Source organism: Neovison vison, chromosome 1 (assembly GCF_020171115.1).
Source record: "Neovison vison isolate M4711 chromosome 1, ASM_NN_V1, whole genome shotgun sequence".
In the NCBI taxonomy this organism is placed as follows: Eukaryota; Metazoa; Chordata; class Mammalia; order Carnivora; family Mustelidae; genus Neogale; species Neogale vison.
Genome location: NC_058091.1, coordinates 241,840,371 through 241,857,088, shown reverse-complemented (window position 1 = coordinate 241,857,088; position 16,718 = coordinate 241,840,371). Strand labels below are relative to the sequence as shown.

General features: G+C 49.0%; 1 protein-coding gene across 1 annotated transcript in view; it reads right to left on the bottom strand.

The window, feature by feature from the left end:
* SPOCK1 (SPARC (osteonectin), cwcv and kazal like domains proteoglycan 1) overlaps positions 1–16,718 on the bottom strand; it is a 497,141-nt gene that overhangs the window by 121,861 nt on the left and 358,562 nt on the right. The window contains exon 5 of the mRNA XM_044227016.1: positions 5,369–5,495. Coding sequence (XP_044082951.1) covers positions 5,369–5,495 — 127 coding nt within the window. The remainder of the gene's footprint in view (positions 1–5,368; positions 5,496–16,718) is intronic.

Below are 16,718 nucleotides of genomic sequence, written 5' to 3'. Positions count from 1 at the left end.
CTGCACACAGACAGGATGAAGAGCTGGCAGCCAGGACCCCAATAAGCTTCAATCCTCCTATGTGGATGGCGAGGAGAGGAAGCACAGGGGTTCCCAGCGGGCCCAGGCTGAGGCCATGAAGGTGTTGGCAGGAGGGTTTGCAAGTCCCACCAGGACTAGGATGGCAAAGAAGACCTTTTGCAGAGTTGAGAGCTGAAATGACTTTCTGCGTTCAAAATCCACACCATCCCCAAGACAAGCTGGGACTAGGGAGTCTAGGACTAGAATGTCTCTATAGATGGTTTTCTGCCCATTTCTGCAATGATGACACACATCCAAGCCTCACACCCATCAGCAGGCCCCTCACAGCCACCATGCTTCCAGTCCTAGCCCTAAGCATTCCCACCCTTCAGCCAGCATAAGCGAATCTGAAACCAGAAACCCTCAACAGGATCCCCAGGGCCAACAGGGAAAACTCCAGCCCCCTCACATGGCCTTCAAGGCCCTGAAGAAATGGCCGCTGATTACTTTCCAGCCTCATTTCTGTAGCTAAGCCCCTGTCCCTGGTCCACTTGTGATCAGTCATACTGACACTGTCACCAGCTCCCCAAAGGGCCATGCTGTCCTTCATCTCTCTCTTCCACCCCTACTCCCGTCCCATGGATGAGCTGTCCCCCACTCCACTCTTATTCTAGCTGAATACTTCCAGCCTTAAGCTCTCAGTGGGACCATCACTTCCACTATGAAGACCCATTCACACCTTCAAACTAGCGGAGGTGGCCCCACTCTGTGGCCTGACGCAGGCAGGATGTCCCTCAGCTGACCATCTCTGCTAACACAAGGAGACTGCTTTCCCATTCGCCTACCTTCAAGTTCCATGAAAACTTTGTCTGCTTTGTCCTTTGCCATAACACGGCAAGTAGGACAATGCTTGACACGGCATGAAAGAAAATAAATGGTGACTGAGTTTCCACAATACTTCAGTTTTCCTGGCAGGGAGAATGTGACATCAAGGGCTGTGAAATGACTAGGGTGATATGGTCTCAAACCCATGTCAAGGGACACGGTCTGTATCAGATGCTCAGATGAGCTGCAGGGCTGGCCTTCAATGTGTCTGTCCTCCCTAGTGGTTTTCTGTTCCTTCTCTTTTAGGGGTACAGAGTCTGAATAAACATTTATTGCCAGAAACATCTCATATCCCTTCATCTAGGCTTTGTGCATTCTTTTTCACTTTATCTTTGATACCGGAGGGCAGCATCAATCTCTGAGTGGTGTCCCCAACGCTGGGACACAGGAAGCTCTGCCACAGATGGGGGCTGCTCCTAAGTTCTATGCCTCTCTGACCGTTATGGGTATAGGAGCAGAAGGAAAGCTCACGCGACGTCACCTGAAGACAGACACCCAGCAGCCATAGCAGAGCTGACGTGCGGGCTCCTCCTTCCTCCTGACAGTGCGTCCCATAGTCTTCAGATCCATGCAGGAGAGAGCAAACACTCCCCATGGAGTACTGTGATCATTTACTAGGGGGTGTGGGTTTCCCTAATGATGATGGGGACCAAAGCAGCAATATATTTTGCCAACATTAATTTCTGTGAATTTGACCTAAGATATCAAATCCCTCCTGTTAAACATGTTTCATGGTCTCATCTGTCCTTTGTTTCCTGACCCCAGTGACCTCAGAAAAGGCCATAATTCTAGGGGATGGAGTTCATTAATGCACATTCACTCTTATTAAATGACCATCTACTCATGGTCCTCCAACAGCTTTGTCTATAAGACTGAAATGTCCTCCTAAATCTCCGTTAAAAGGTGGCCATACATTGGGAGCGATAATTCAAATACTTTGAGTAGTAAACCAGACCAGACTGGAACATGCCCCTTGGAAGGAAGCCTTGCTGAATGCCACTGGAGTTTAGAACCATTGTCCGGGTCAGAGATCTTAAAGCAGTCAACACGCGGCTATTGACGGAGTACTGTTCAATTTGTTTCTTCAGGACAAGGAAAATGCCAATGCTACTGAAGTTCAAATAAGGTAGAAAACTATTGGTCTAATGCCAAAGACCAATTCCCACACCACTTTCCACCGCAGTGCTACCCCTCCCTGACTCCTTCCCTTTGTTTTAACTTCAGATAGAGGCAGCTGATTACAGACATGGAGGCAGGAAACCTTGGGTTTCGAACTCCGCTGCTGTCCATGGCTTTGCAGGCCTCAGTATACCCCATACAGAGAATGGGGAGAATGAAACTACAGCTCCTAGTAAGAATGCTTTAGGTCTCTTCATTTGCTTCCGGAAAAAACAGCTGAGCAGCTCTGAGAAACTGAGGACTCTCTTTCAGCTGGTGCTGGAATTTAAGGACATCAGTGCCACAGCGGGCTGAGGCCAATGAAGGCTTTGAGGGCCCAGCAGTATCTGGAAGTCACACTTCTTCTGAGGAATCTTCCAAACCCCGATCCTGCCTTGCAGACAAGCTATTTATCAGTACCTGTGAGGAAGCAACCTTCTCTATCAAAAAGCCAACTCTCCGGCCCAGACTGCAGGGGGCTGTGACCAGCGAGCATTTCCAGAGACATTCCCTGAGCTACTGACAGCACTTCAAGCCACAGCTGACAGGTTAACTACCGCTCCTTGTAGCTTGGGGGTCACAGGGGGCCGGCACTTGAAGCTCCTTTCGCGAATGAGAGACAGAGGTGAGCGGGCAGGTTTTGGCTGGTTTTGATGTGCAGCACGCCCCTTGTCCCAACAGCCCCGGTCACCCACTGACAGTTCAGGGCCTGCCTCCAATCTCGGGCTCGAGGATCAGACCGTTTGCTCCAGAGCTGGAGGGAATAATCTGGAACAGTGCAAACTGGATCTTCAAAAAGAGAGAAGCACTCAAGGAGCCTGTGACGCTCTGCTGGAGCCCTGGGCTGGCTGTTGAGCTACGCGACTTGGCCTAGGGAGGGGACAGCTTATTCTTCTCCATCACTAAGCTCTCGGCAATCCATTCACTCCCGAGCCCAGATGGGTTACACAGACCGGGTTGTCGCCATTCTGTCTCAGCCCGAGTCCTTGGAGGCTCCCCTCTCGTCCATGATACTCACTGAGCACCCACCATGCACAGCGTCCTGTGTCTGGTGGAGGTGGGGACAGGCACTGTTTCTGTCTCTGCAGCCTCACATTCTTGAGTCAGACACAGAGAAGGCAGCCGCTACAGTAACAAGTGTCCCCCAAGCCAGGCACTGCCGGATGGCACCATCACTTTCCAGCCTCGGCTACAGATCTCCTCTTAGACTGTTCTCTCGCCTTCCCTCTCCCCCGGTCCCCCAGTGTGACAGCCAGGCAGGCATTCTCTTCCTTCTTCACACACATCATCCTGCCTTAGAGCCTTGGCCCAGGCTATTTTCTGTCTAGATCATTCTACCCTTCACTCTTAATTAAAGGACACCTCCTGAGAAAGGCCTTCCTTCACCATCCCCTACAAAGCATCCCCCCCCCTCATTCAGCCCCATTGTAACACTTGCCAAATTTCAAAGAACAGATTTATCTGTTTGGTTACTTACTTATTTCTGTCTGCCCAACCAGACTGCAACCTGCAAGTGGGCAGGGACGGTGCCTGCCCTGTGCTCCACTGCCATGTTCTGCACAGGGCCTAGAATAGCTAGAAGCATTCACAAGCTACGTGCTGAACCAGTGAAGGAAGGAGATTTCTGTAAGGAGCGATAACGGAGTAGGAAGGCAGCTAACTCTGGAAGGCTCTGTTAGTAATGACAACAGCTCTGGGCTTAGTTTCAGCAGGAAGAGGAAAGATACCCAAGCATTTTAAGGGGGGAGACACACAGACAGACCTGTATTACAGAATCCTCCCCACCTCTTCCATCATGCAGAAAGAGCCTTTGGAGGCAGGGGAAGGGCAGATGGGAGGTAATGAGATCTATCAGGAGGGGTCTCTAAAAACCAAAGTCCTCACTGCCTAGTGTGGTCCAACCACCGGCAGCATGAACACCACCTGGGAACTTGTGAGAAATGCAGAAACTCAGTCCCCACACAAGACCGGCTATATCACAAGGGGCATTTCAGCAGAATCTCCAGGTGACCGTTCACATCCCGGGAAGCTGGGCTTTAGGTGGAAGACAATGCTGGCTTCATCTGCCTTTGTGGAATAGGGGACAGAACAAAGTCATGACCCCCTCCCCCAAACCCACAATTCCAGACGTATGCAGGGTACCAGCAGCAAGCCCTCCTACTACAAATATCTCAAACAGATTTCATCAGGGGAAGGGAAATAAAGGGAAGGGGCAAGGGTGGGTATACAGAGCCGACCTGGGCTCTTTCACCAGGATTTACTGACTATGACCCTGGGCAGAGAAGCTCTAATTCCCAGAGCAGGTCTGAGTTGGAGATGCAGGAATTCCTGACTCTGGCTATGAAGATGAGTGAACTTTTTAAATATCCACTCTAAGTTTCCGCAGTACCTGGAACAGAGTTTGGCACATAAGAACGTGGGCTCAGGGGATATGTGTTGAAAGAAGAAACGAACACTCAAAGAGTGATTATAATATTGAGGTCCTAAAAGCAGATTACAGGGGCCTGAGTACAAGCTAGACATACCTTCTGGCTTCCTGTTTTGTTAAACATATCCCTTTTAGTTAGAAAAATGTGAAAATCTGAGAGGATACAATTCTGCTTTCAGTGAGCAAAAATATATCATCTGTGTAACAGAGAATCAGCAGGAAAGCATGGCACAGCATTGAAATAACCCAAAGAAGCCTCTGAGGACAGCAAGCAGTAAGCCGCCCTCCCCCGCAGCCCTGGGGGATCTCCATGGTATAAAAGTTAGGACGGTGAGGGGCTCATAGGAACAGATGCTGTCACCTGTGTGTGCAGAGGGTGAAGGACCAAGATGGGACCCACCCCAACAACCACATGGTAGTGTGGCCACAGGCGGCTAGGGTGCTGCTAATGGCCACTGTCTTCAGCCCCAGAATCTATGCGCAAGTGAGCCTCATGGAGACAACAGGAGGAGAGAGAGAAGCACTGCAGCTTGTGCTGTGGGAAACGGGTGGCCACGTCTTACAGCAAACTCCAAAGACACCCATTGGCTCAGCTATAGGACTCAAACCTTTGGGACCGCTTCCTACCTCACCTTCTCCAGGAAGCCTGCCAGGATTGACTTCAGGATCACATGCCACCCTCAGAACCCTCCCTTCCCCACAGCCCTGGATCACTGCAGTTCCACAGGGCGTAACATTTGTCTCTTTGACTAGAGAACTTCCCCATGCAGCAGCCTCTCGAGGCAAGGCCCAAAGCTCACCGAGAGTCACGGGCCCTCATGCTGGCACAGAGACTAAGGAGAACACACAGCCCCAGGATACTCTTGATGACAAGAAAAAAGAACTGGGATGACTGACCTTGGAAGTGTAGGTGTGGCCATCGGAGCCGCAGACCATGGCTGACTGTGCAGCGGGGCACGGCTTGCACTTCACCAGATTCGAGGGTCCGACCCAGTGTTTGTGAGCCACGCTCCCCTTCTTTTGCCTAAAAAGGAGAAGAGAGGAAGTGAGTTCACCGAAGCTCTGGTCCCCACGAGTCTCACCTGCAAGTTGGCTGGAGAAAAACCCTCCACCAACAACAGGGCTGGTCAAACAGCCAGGCGCATTCCGGAGGCCTTCGCAAGTGTTCCTGTTTGTGCCTAGGGGCTGACAGGGACAAGAGGGTCTGCTCCAAAAGCCCCAGATCTACCCACCAGACGCACCAAGGACAACCACGCGACCATGAGAAAAAACGGGAAACATGACTCGGTGACACGGAAAGACATTTACAGCGCACTCAAAGAAACACCGAGGAAGCGGCCACCCTAGCACCCCAGAGCCACCACTCTCCACCCTGGTCCAGGGTGCGGCACGTCTGGGCACCCAGGCACAGCACCCCGGAGCTGACAGGCAGCCTCCTTCCCAGCGGGCTGACATACACACAACCCAGACAGCGGTTTAGACAGAAGCTCATCTCCCCAAACAACCAAACGACTTTATCACAGCTGTAGCAAACGATCCCTGGATACATTTGGAAGCAATTTTGGTCCAGCTTCCAATTTGCCATTCTATAGAGGCTCTGATGTGATGTCACTTTCAACTGCTAAAATAATCAGAATTCTACTCTTCCATTCCAGCTCCAGTTTCCCCCAACCTAACCTGTGTCATAATGACAAATGGTGCTATTAGGGTGGCTTATGTCCACAGAAGGCACCCCACCCCTGAATCGTGAGCCACTGAAATAAAGGCCTGCAGTGACTACGCCCTTCTTCTTGTCGCCCAGCTGCTTCCCCCACGAAGTGCAGGGAGTGACTCTCACGGCTGTGGCGTGAGCTCCAGCGGAAGGAGGAGCGTGTCTAGACAGTCCATCCAACAGGTGATTGTGGTGACCTGCCAGTGTTTCTCCCTTGGCAGTGCTGCCTGGTGGTTAACCTTTGGGCTCTGGAGTCACAAAGCATCAAGTACAAATCTCAGCTCTGCCACTTACTCACTGTGTGATCTTGGCAGGGTATGTCACCCTGGACTTATAAGTGAGCCTCAGTTTCCTCATCTGTAAAATGGGGTGAAGCAGAATCTACTTCAAGCCAGTGGCATGAGGAGTAAATGAGCTGATACATGAAGTCAGTAAAATGCCTAGATACCAGAAGGCCACAAAAATATGAGTTGTCTAGGCATTATACTGAATACATGCATCAGCTCATTTTTTTTTAAGATTTTTTTAAATTTATTTATTTGACACACAGAGATCACAAGTAGGCAGAAAGGCAGGCAGAGAGAGAGAGGAGGAATCAGGCTCCCTGCAAAGCAGAGAGTCCAAAGCAGGGCTCAATCCCAGGACCCTGGGATCATGACCTGAGCCGAAGGCAAAGGCTTTAACCCACTGAGCCACCCAGGCGCCCCAGCATCAGCTCATTTAATGTAATTGGTGTTTGCCCCAATAACAGATGGGGGTATAGAGGATGAAACTACCACTACCAGAGAAAGGTGACTTCATTTCAAGGCCCAAGACTTGGAATGGCATTTAAGTCTCTGGAAGAATTCATGGGGCCACAGAAGGAAAGCTTTTCTACTAGCTGAAGAACAAGTTTCCAGCTCCATATGGATCTGGATTTGGAGTCTGAGGTAACCCCCCCTCTTCCAAATGAAAGAAAAGCGATCTAGGAAGAGTATCGCCCCCCCCCCCAACCTGGTTTTTACCCTACCTCCAACCTTCCCTAGACACTCTGGAGGAGGCAGTCCAAGGAGGAAGGTCTGTTTGGGAAACTACCTTTGAGGTTGACTATGAATCCACACCATAACCTTTGGGGCCATGAGGGGGATCCCAGGCTGGCAAGGCCAGAGGGCTGGGCCTGTCTGGCCAAGGAACTGAAAAAGGAGGTCCCACAAGGACACCATGAGATCACCTCCCTAGTTCAGCTTGCTCAGTCTACGAATGGTGAGAAGTGAAGCCCAAGTTGGGTAAGAGCCTTGGCCAAAGTCATGAAGACAACTGGTGGCCAGGCCTATGATTATCATGATACTGACGCAGCTGCACAGGGACCAAGGATGGATCTCTCTTCTGTGGCCCCTGTCAGCCCCACCTAGATTACTAACTTGAAACTTCCTAGGGGGCACCCATGTGTTCGTTGGGGGTGGCCCTCTCTCTAATGCTTCTCTGCTTCCGTAGGAGCTGCCTACCTTGTCCTGGTCTGTCTGGAATAAAAACGTCTGCATTCTTAAATCACCTGGACATGAGGTCTCCTAGGATCCTTTTCCAAACATACTTGACTGCTTCAAGGTCTGTTCCGGACTAGAGAAGACGGGAGCATGGGTGATGGGACTCCACGCAGCGGCAGAGCGGGCTGTTGGCATGGGGTGAATCCGAGAGTCCAGGATTCCCTCAGCAGAACACTGCACATTCATCATCATTCACGCGGCAGACTGTCTGACATTGATAATGAATCCACAAATACAGGGAGCACCTCTGGCATCTGGCGACCCCTCTCCTGGGTCAGTCCCCAGTACACATGGCCAGTGCTGAAGCAATTCTTGTTATGAGTTCCCAGAAAGAGGCTATCAAGCCCAAAGAGTGGGAAGCTTTGTGCAGACATAACCATGTACAAGGATGCCCCAGAGGAAAAGAGGAGCTGAACCAAAGAGAGAGGAGGGAGAAGTGAACACCAAGCCAATGGCTTTGAGGAAGAAATGGAATCACCTATTAACGACTGGTTAATGACACGGCCATCCCTACTCCTGGACCTGAACTTCACTATTAAACTAAGTTCAGGGGCTCCTGGGTGGCTCAGTGGGTTCAAGCCTCTGCCTTCAGTTCAGGTCATGATCCCAGGGTCCTGGGATTGAGCCCCGCATCGGGCTCTCTGCTCAGCAGGGATCCTACTTCCTCCTTTCCCTCTGCCTGCCTCTCTGCCTATTTGTGATCTCTGTCTGTCAAATAAATAAAATCTTTAAAAAAAAAAAAAACTGAGTTCATCACAGGGACACAAAGAGATGAGGCTGGCTGGTGCTTGCTAGTGGGCCGGGTGCACCATGGAGATTCCCTAGACCACTGTGGGGTGAGTGGGTGGGTCTCTATGGACTGACCACTGCAGCAGTCGCTCAGAAGTTCATCATAAAACCACAGACAGTCAGAATAAGAAAATGCCTTAAAACAAATCTAGTCCAACAACTCTATTTTTATAAATGCGGAATGAGGCACAGACGGGAAGTGACTTGGCCAGTGTCACACAGAAATACAGCAAAGCTACCTCATATGCATTTGTCAGAATGAAGTTATCCTGGAAATGGTGACATGGCTTGGGGACCATTTTAATTCCTATTTTGGCATTTGTATTTTCATCACCAGGGCTCAATTTTTTAAGTAAGTCTCCTCTGAAACACTGCCTTTGGCTCCACACCTACAAAGGAACAAGGTGAGCATACCCAACGTTGGGTGGTTGTGGAGCCACCATGTCTGACCTCTCTCTTGGAGGGTGCCTGGGGAACTAGAGGTAAGAAGGCTAACCCAATCTAAACGTTCATGTTTTCAATGAAACAAGACAACCTGTCTTATCAGAGAAAACTCAGATGCCCCTTACCTTAATAGGACTCTACTGGGCACAGCCCCCAAAACTACAGTCTTCGTCCGGGTACAAATTATATAAAGTTATGGACAAGTTTGTGCGACCTCAAGGAGGCAGAACTTCCCTGGCTACTGTGTGTATATTTTAATCCCTACAATCCAGTCCAAACCCTTAAACTTAACCAACCCAGTCAAGTAAGGGCCTAAGTGTTTGGACTATAAGGTATTTCACTTCTTAAGTCAAAGAATGAAATCCTATGAAGGTGTCTTGATGGAAATTCTATACCCAACGTCACAGGCATTCATCACCTGGCATGACACGAGCAATTTAATTGGGAAGCAGGTCCTGCCAACCTTTCAGCTAGCCACTAAGCCCTAATTCCACCCTGACCTGCCCGGTGTTAGGGACAACCATACCTGCCACCCTACTGACAAACCCCGCAAAGAAAACCCTAGCCCACAAGGACCCCAGCAAGGAGAGCACACAGACAACTGGCAGGTCACAGGCATTTCTTTATCTCTTATTCTTAATCTTTTTTTTTTTTTAAGATTACCAAAATTCCCAGCATTAATGTTTCCAAAGCAGAGTGATGATTCTTAAGTATAGATCTGATGACATGACTCCCATAATTAAAACCTCCCTCCTTCTTTTTCCCCGCCTTCCTGGGGCACAGGCCGAACTCCTAGTTTTGGTATTACATTGACTGAGCCTACCTTTACAGGGTGTCTGCTTCCCACCCCCACCCCCACCCCCTACACACATACACCACACACATGCACATGGACCACCACCACCGTTTTTGCTCCAGCCACCACCTGTGGCTCCCCAGAGCACACCAGCTATCTCTGTGCTCCTGTACCACCGTGTGATTTTCCTTCTATCTGACACATCTTCTTTCCTACCCACACTCCCCCCCTCCATCTCTCTCTGCCTCCCAAGGCAAAATTCTACAAGCTCCAGTTCAATATGCCCCTCCCCCCAGGAAGTTTCCTGAGGCCCCTCCACAGGTAGTCTAGCCACAGGCCTATGCCCCACCCCCAGGGTCCTGCCATCACTTCCGGTCAGGCTGCCAACTGGTTCCCCAGTGAGAACCTTGCTTTGACCTGACCAAAAGTTAAGTGACTATGATTACTCTGATAGGATGTGGGGGCAGACTCAAGACTAAAAGCCTGAGAACCCATCCTGGACGCCTCCAGTTTCTGCCCTCACCACTTTCTCTCACCCCTCAGTCCTACTGACCCAACCCCAGCCAGCCCTATGAGCCTCCTCCATATTCCTCATATGAGCCATGCCAACACCAAGCCTACATGACTGCACACTTTCTGCCTGCCTGGAAGATGTCCGACCCTCATTCCAGCTTCAAGTCAACTGCCTTTCATGATGTCTCTCCTGAACCTGTGAGCCTGACCTTAAGGAGAAGTCATGGTGACATCATTTGTTCCAGTAATGTTCCATTACTACCCCTGGTTCCAACGCAGCTGTGACATCCACTCAGTGTAAAGCAGTCCTTTTTGAGTCTACCATCCTCAGTGCACTGTGCACAGCTCAAGGGTAGTCCCTGGGTCTTACCATTTTCGTGCTCCTAGGGCTTAGAAACACGGTCAACCCTTAACACGTGAGTTTGTTCACTGAAAAAGGTAAATTTATTCATCTGAACCTCTAGAACTTCTTCCTTTTATTTCTGGAAATTATCAGCACTAACAAGAAGACAAACCTATCGTGTGGTTTTAAGCACCAAGAATTCAACAGACTCAGAAATCCTAAGTCAAATTTGATTAAAAAAAAAAAAAAAAAGATTAGCAAAGCATAAGGAATAACATGGAGGACATTGGGTGAAGGAGAGGAGGAGTGAGTTGGGGGAAATCAGAGAAGGAGATGAACCATAAGAGAATGTGGACTCTGAGAAACAAACTGAGGATTTTGGAGGGGTGGGGGTGGAGGGTTGGGAGGGCTTGGTGGTGGGTATTAAGTAGGGCATGGATTGCATGGAGCACTGGGTGTGGTGCATAAACAATGAATCTTGGAACACTGAAAAAATAAAATAAATTTTTAAAAAAAGATGTAGACCGCATTCTCTCTTAAAAAAAATTTTTTTTTTTTTTTCCCTAAAGACAACTGAGAAGTGGGTGGAGGGAACTCTTGCTCTGCTCCTCAGGGCTGAAAGTTCCTCCTAGTCCAGAGGTCAGACTGCCTCCCAAGCTGGATAAGGACCTCAGATGTGGTGGTTCCAAATTCCCAGCAGATATCAATTTTTAGGATTTAGGAATAAGAAATCAGAATTCTCAGAATCCTCAAGAATTGCTAAAATAGTAAGGTTTTCTACATTCTTCACAGCACTCACATGCTTTTTTTAAATACAGGAAATATTAAGTTTAGTATTAATTACAAAGAAATATACCCTGAAGTGAAAATTCAAACAACGGAAATTATCAGCAAACACAATTGGGTCGTACTCAAATGATAGGACCTTTGGATCTTCTGGCAAGGGAACAGCACAGCACAGAATTGCACGTCGACAGTCTCAATTTCAAGATTTACTTTGTTCTGAAATGATTCTTTGGAACACCATTCAGAGGATTTCTCCTCAGCATAGTATGTAAAGAAACATATCCTAGGTGTATTATTTACAAGAGCAACTTACACTCTTCCAAGAGGGCAGCAGTGACAACCAAGACTGACCAGACTGTGACCACTCTTTGCAACACATTTCAGTCCTAGTTCCCAGGCTGTCAACCTTACCCTTCAAGTCCACACACCAGGAATGACTCGCTCCTGCTACCCATGGGGCCCTGCCACTCCTCACTCAGTTATCCCGACCCTCACCCCTCAGGACAAGTCCTCTCTCCTGCCAGTTCCCCACGGTTGACACCAACGAGGTCATTGATGACATCAGTTGTGGTCCAGCATTTCACTTGGCCATGGCCAAAGAAGGACCAGAGCCAAGCCCTAAGGCAAAACTGGTGCAGGACAGACACTTACGGAAGAATATTTTTTGGTGAGAGATGGGCAGGTATACATTTCCTGACATCCACCCACACGATGAAATTCAACAATGTTCAAAAACTTTTTAAGTGTCCAAAAACAATTTAAGGCTATACTGGAGGCGGGGGCTGCTAAGGGCCTATGTAGCCTTGTGAACTATTTTTCTTTTTGTTATTGAAGAAAGGCCCTTCACTGTCTAAAGCCCTGGTATTCTACCAGGCATGCATAACTTAAGACAAAACTGCTCTACTCTGTGTGAACTGTGTGTCAAAGAGTAAAGCAAGTCCAGAGAGTAAGTGACAGTAGCCAGCAAGCCTCAGTGGTTTTATGGGACAGCCACCTGCCTGTCTAAGGGCCCTGAACACATCTCCCTGACTCCTCCTCCCCCACGACCCTCTGACAGTGGTTACTGTCATTACCCCATTTTACAGAAGGGAGAGACTGAGACTTATGGAAAAGCCGGTCACCATCCCAGGACCTTTTCTTCCGTCCTGTGTCTATTTCTCTCATCAGCTTTCTAAAGGAGACCTGTGAGCTCAGAGCCATGAAGGACCCACCCAAGAAGGGCCACTTTCCAGCAATCCTGGTGTTTGGCTGCTGGCAGCCAGCATCACAAGCCTTGTACTCCCTTGTTAACATCAAACTGCCCATCCAAAAACAACACTGAATTTGTTGGCAAAATCCGAACTAATTGCTTCTAAAACAAGGATGGAAGATACTCAGAGAGCTAACGTGGTGGCTATTTTGAACCAGGGACAAAATAATGAATGTTAATTGAAATGAAAAACATGTTAACCACTGAAATAATCTGTCATGTAAAATGGTGCTATAATTCCTCCGTTGTTAGGGTTATTCAAGTCATTATACAAAGTCATAAAATTACACAGGGAGAGCATAATGGCCTGTGTCATTTACAAAAGCTGCTTTGATGACAGAGACAAGCTCTCATGTCAGACACTCTCCATCGTGGTATCTGTGGGCTCAATAGTCTCCATCCTCGTCCAAAGGGAGAAGATTACAGATGGAAGATCCTGTCCCAAGAGCGCCCCGTCTTCCTAATGAACAGATGTCCATTAGAGGAAAAGAGGAAGAGGTCTCAGTAGGCCCGGAGTCACCAGGGTGTGCCTAGGGGTGTCCTGAGTGCTACTGGGCACTCACGTGATACAAAGACGTGCTGTGTACAGATGTTTGAAATTTAAAAGGGCAAACGCACAGTAACAGGAGCCAGGCATTTAGGGAGGACTTACTCTTATCCTGATGCTATTATTATTACTACCACCAAGAGGAACTAACATGTTTTAACTCTCTAGTTCCATGCATTGTCTTCAGCCCTTTACACAGTAATGTGTCTCATTTACTCCTCCCAACATCCCCGAGAGGGAGAAGAGGCATGGTGGAACATGGCTGTGTTGGGGAGTGAGGTGGGGAGACTTTAGGACCAGAATAGACCTGTGAAGATGGGAAGGACCACGCTCCCAGGATGGGTCCCATTTGCCCCCTGATTCACTGATTCAAGCTGGCCTGTGCACCCCAGGAAAGCTAGCACCTCTCTGTGGCTTCCGCCCATCGGAGTTGACCCAAGTAAGGTCAGTGAAGCTCGGGACATATTCCAAGTCACAGCGCAAACACCTCAGAAGAGATACGCAACCCACAGAAATAAGGAGAGAGCCATTAGTTCACAGGCATGATTCCAGGGCATCATTGACAGGGCTTGTAAAGCGCTTTCAATCCCACGGGAAAAGTGTGATATTTTTTTTACAGTTTTAGAGTAGAATCAGGGCCACCAAAAAATTATGTGACTGGTACACAAGCAATTCCAAAAGCAAGAACATCTTTCTAAGGTGTGAGTGAAGGTTACCCTGAAGCTCCATGACCTGCCTGTCCCCTGAGCTGTGTTCTAGTCGAGGGGGGTGGGGATGCCTCTACTCCTCCTAGTTGAGCAGGGTCAAAAGCCAGGTGAGAGTTTCCAAAAACACTCCGTGACCATGTAAATCAACTCAAGGTCATAAAGAAGGCAAGGGAGGCCTGAGGGTCTGAGAAAGGGAACCTCTGCCTGGTGACTCTACATGGCTATTGCCTAACTCTCTGACAACCCTGTGCTTCCGGTCTCGTTTGTTCCAACTCTTAAAAAAAAAAAAAAAAAAGGAATGATTTTCACAATTTTTTAAAGAACTACAGGTTGCTAAATCCACACCTGACTGCCAGTCCCCCATGCCTCCAGCCAGGTTTTAAGAAGCTGGGGTGGTTTAAGGGTGCCTGGGGCGCTCAGTCAAACATCTACCTTCGGCTCAGCTCATGATCCTAGGGTCCTGGGATCGAGTCCCACATTCGGCTCCCTGCTCAGCAGGGAGCCTACATCCCCCTCTGCCTGCCAGAGCCCGCTGCTTGTGCTCTTCTGTCTCTCTCTGCTGGGGAAAAAAGGGACTTAGTTCACCTAGATAAACGTGACCAGGACTCAAAGGTTTCAGGGGAGCCTCAGGGGTCAGATCACGGTATCCAAACAAAATTTTCAAGTTATATTGAGCATTCGTTTAAGGAAAGCTATCAAAACTGAAGGTATAAATCTTCTAAACGCAGCTACGATTCTAAACACAATCTGTACTTTTTCAATAAACAGTAAGTACCTGCTACGTGCCAGAAATTGGGCAAAGAACTCAAAGATGATGCTAGCATCATAACTGACAGACTTCTCTAATACATATCACATGTCACCCCTCTTACTAAAGGGTAAGGATCACATTTAATCACTCTGAACATCGACACAGATGTGAGGTAGTGTTACCTTAACTCTTGAGACGTTGAAGATTCTCACAGACTGCTACCTTATCCAAGAACATCCCTACCAGAAGCAACGTGCTGTCCACTTCAGAACCGCCCCCCCCACACCCAGCTGTTCCTGGTTTCCAAGCGTCAGAAGCCATGTGTGTGGCCGAAAGCGCACAAAAAGCAGGAAGACAAAGAACCTGCCAGATGACACAGATCTCTCGTCTATCTCACATTTCTAGACATTACTTGATATCAACATTTCCTTGTACTTGAAAGCGAATATCTATGTCCAGGATCCTCATCAAACCTACTTTTAGCAAGACCCCGTTCTCTCTTGGTGTTTCAGGATCAGATCAGGGAGATTAGCAGGCTGATGTGATTATGTAAATTCCATGGAGGGGCTGGAGACTCCAATATGTAACTCCCATTAAGTGACAGAGCTGGGCCAGAGGCGCCAAGGGGCTCCGAGAGGCAGAGGCAGAGTTCAGCTCTGTGCAGGAACCTGGCCGTGGGGACTTACACACGTCCACCGTCCGCATGCGTGGACGACACATGTACCCACACAGGGCCCAACTAAGATTCTGCTTATTGAAGGAAAACGCCAAGCCAGCAGTGTCATGGCAAGCTATTAGGGAAATACAAGTGAGCAGCTGAGCTTTCTTTACTCCCGCAGGACAGTGGAGAGCGGAGTACTCAGTTTTAAAAATCTTTTTCTTCCTAAAAGGGGGCAGCAAAGAAATTGTGACTATTACCCACTGACCTTCGGCATTCCTGTCTGGCTTTACTACTCTTCTTTATGAGCTGGCCCAGTAAAGACAGGTCCCTTTCCAGCTCTGAGATCTTAATGGAAATCGTTAGCAATGGAAACGCTAATTGGGGGAAAAAAAACCAAATGATAAGCAAGCAAGCCCAAGGCCGAGAATTTTATATGGCTTCCCACCTTGAGCATTCATGATCTTGACTGTTTGCAGGAGGGGCCCTAACAATGAAAGGCTCTGCTAACAGGGCTTCCAGCTTACTGTCTGTAAGCTCAGGTGTGCAGGCCAGGGTGCAGGCAAGACCACCATCGGTTCTACTCTCATCTTAGAGAACACAAGCTGGCATTCCTGGGAGGACAACTCATGACTGTGGGTGTGTGTATGAGAGAAAGGATGCCCACTCTTGTTTCCTAGTCACCAGCAACAAAACACCATGTCTTGAGGTAGCCGGTATGATCGACCTTGGGAAGAACAAGCAAGCGAAATGAAGCAGAAGTGGGGAGAGAGTATGAGGTCGGGGACACTGCGGTTTGGAGGACAGGGCCGGAGACAGGAAGCTGACAGGCACCCGGCACTGGAGGAGCTGAGCATCATCATCCACACGCCGTCCACAGCCAGCCATGCCCCAAAAGCGCTGCAGGAGGCAGAAAGAGCCCCATCAGCACCATCACTTTGCCCCTGATCTGGAAGCTTTCTTCACAGTGTCACGGGAAAGAAGCTAGAACCTTGCCAAAACTCTGTAGCCTTCACTGGTAGGGAATGTTCTAGATACGTGGCATGGGTCTTCTCGAACACTTATCTTCCGCTGCCATGATTCCCCCCCACCCCGTCCTTGTGCAAGCAGCCACTCACATGCCACCTCCCCCTGAGGCTACCTCAGACACCGCGTCCCCTTCTTCTGAGCACATCTGTCCCCTGTTCCAAGTCCCTTGGATGTGCCCTGCAGCTCTTCACAACCAGTCACTCTGAGCTATCCTCAGTCAGGTTCTCAGCCCTTTCTATGGACAGATGGGATGCTCCAGAATGCACTCGCACAGCGAACAATAAATCCATGGGTCCCAGTGCTATTCCATAGCAGAACCTGGACCAACACACAGACGTTACCAACGGGAAAGCCATTCAAGTCACTGTAAGGAAGACACCTCACACAGTGAGACAGGGTAT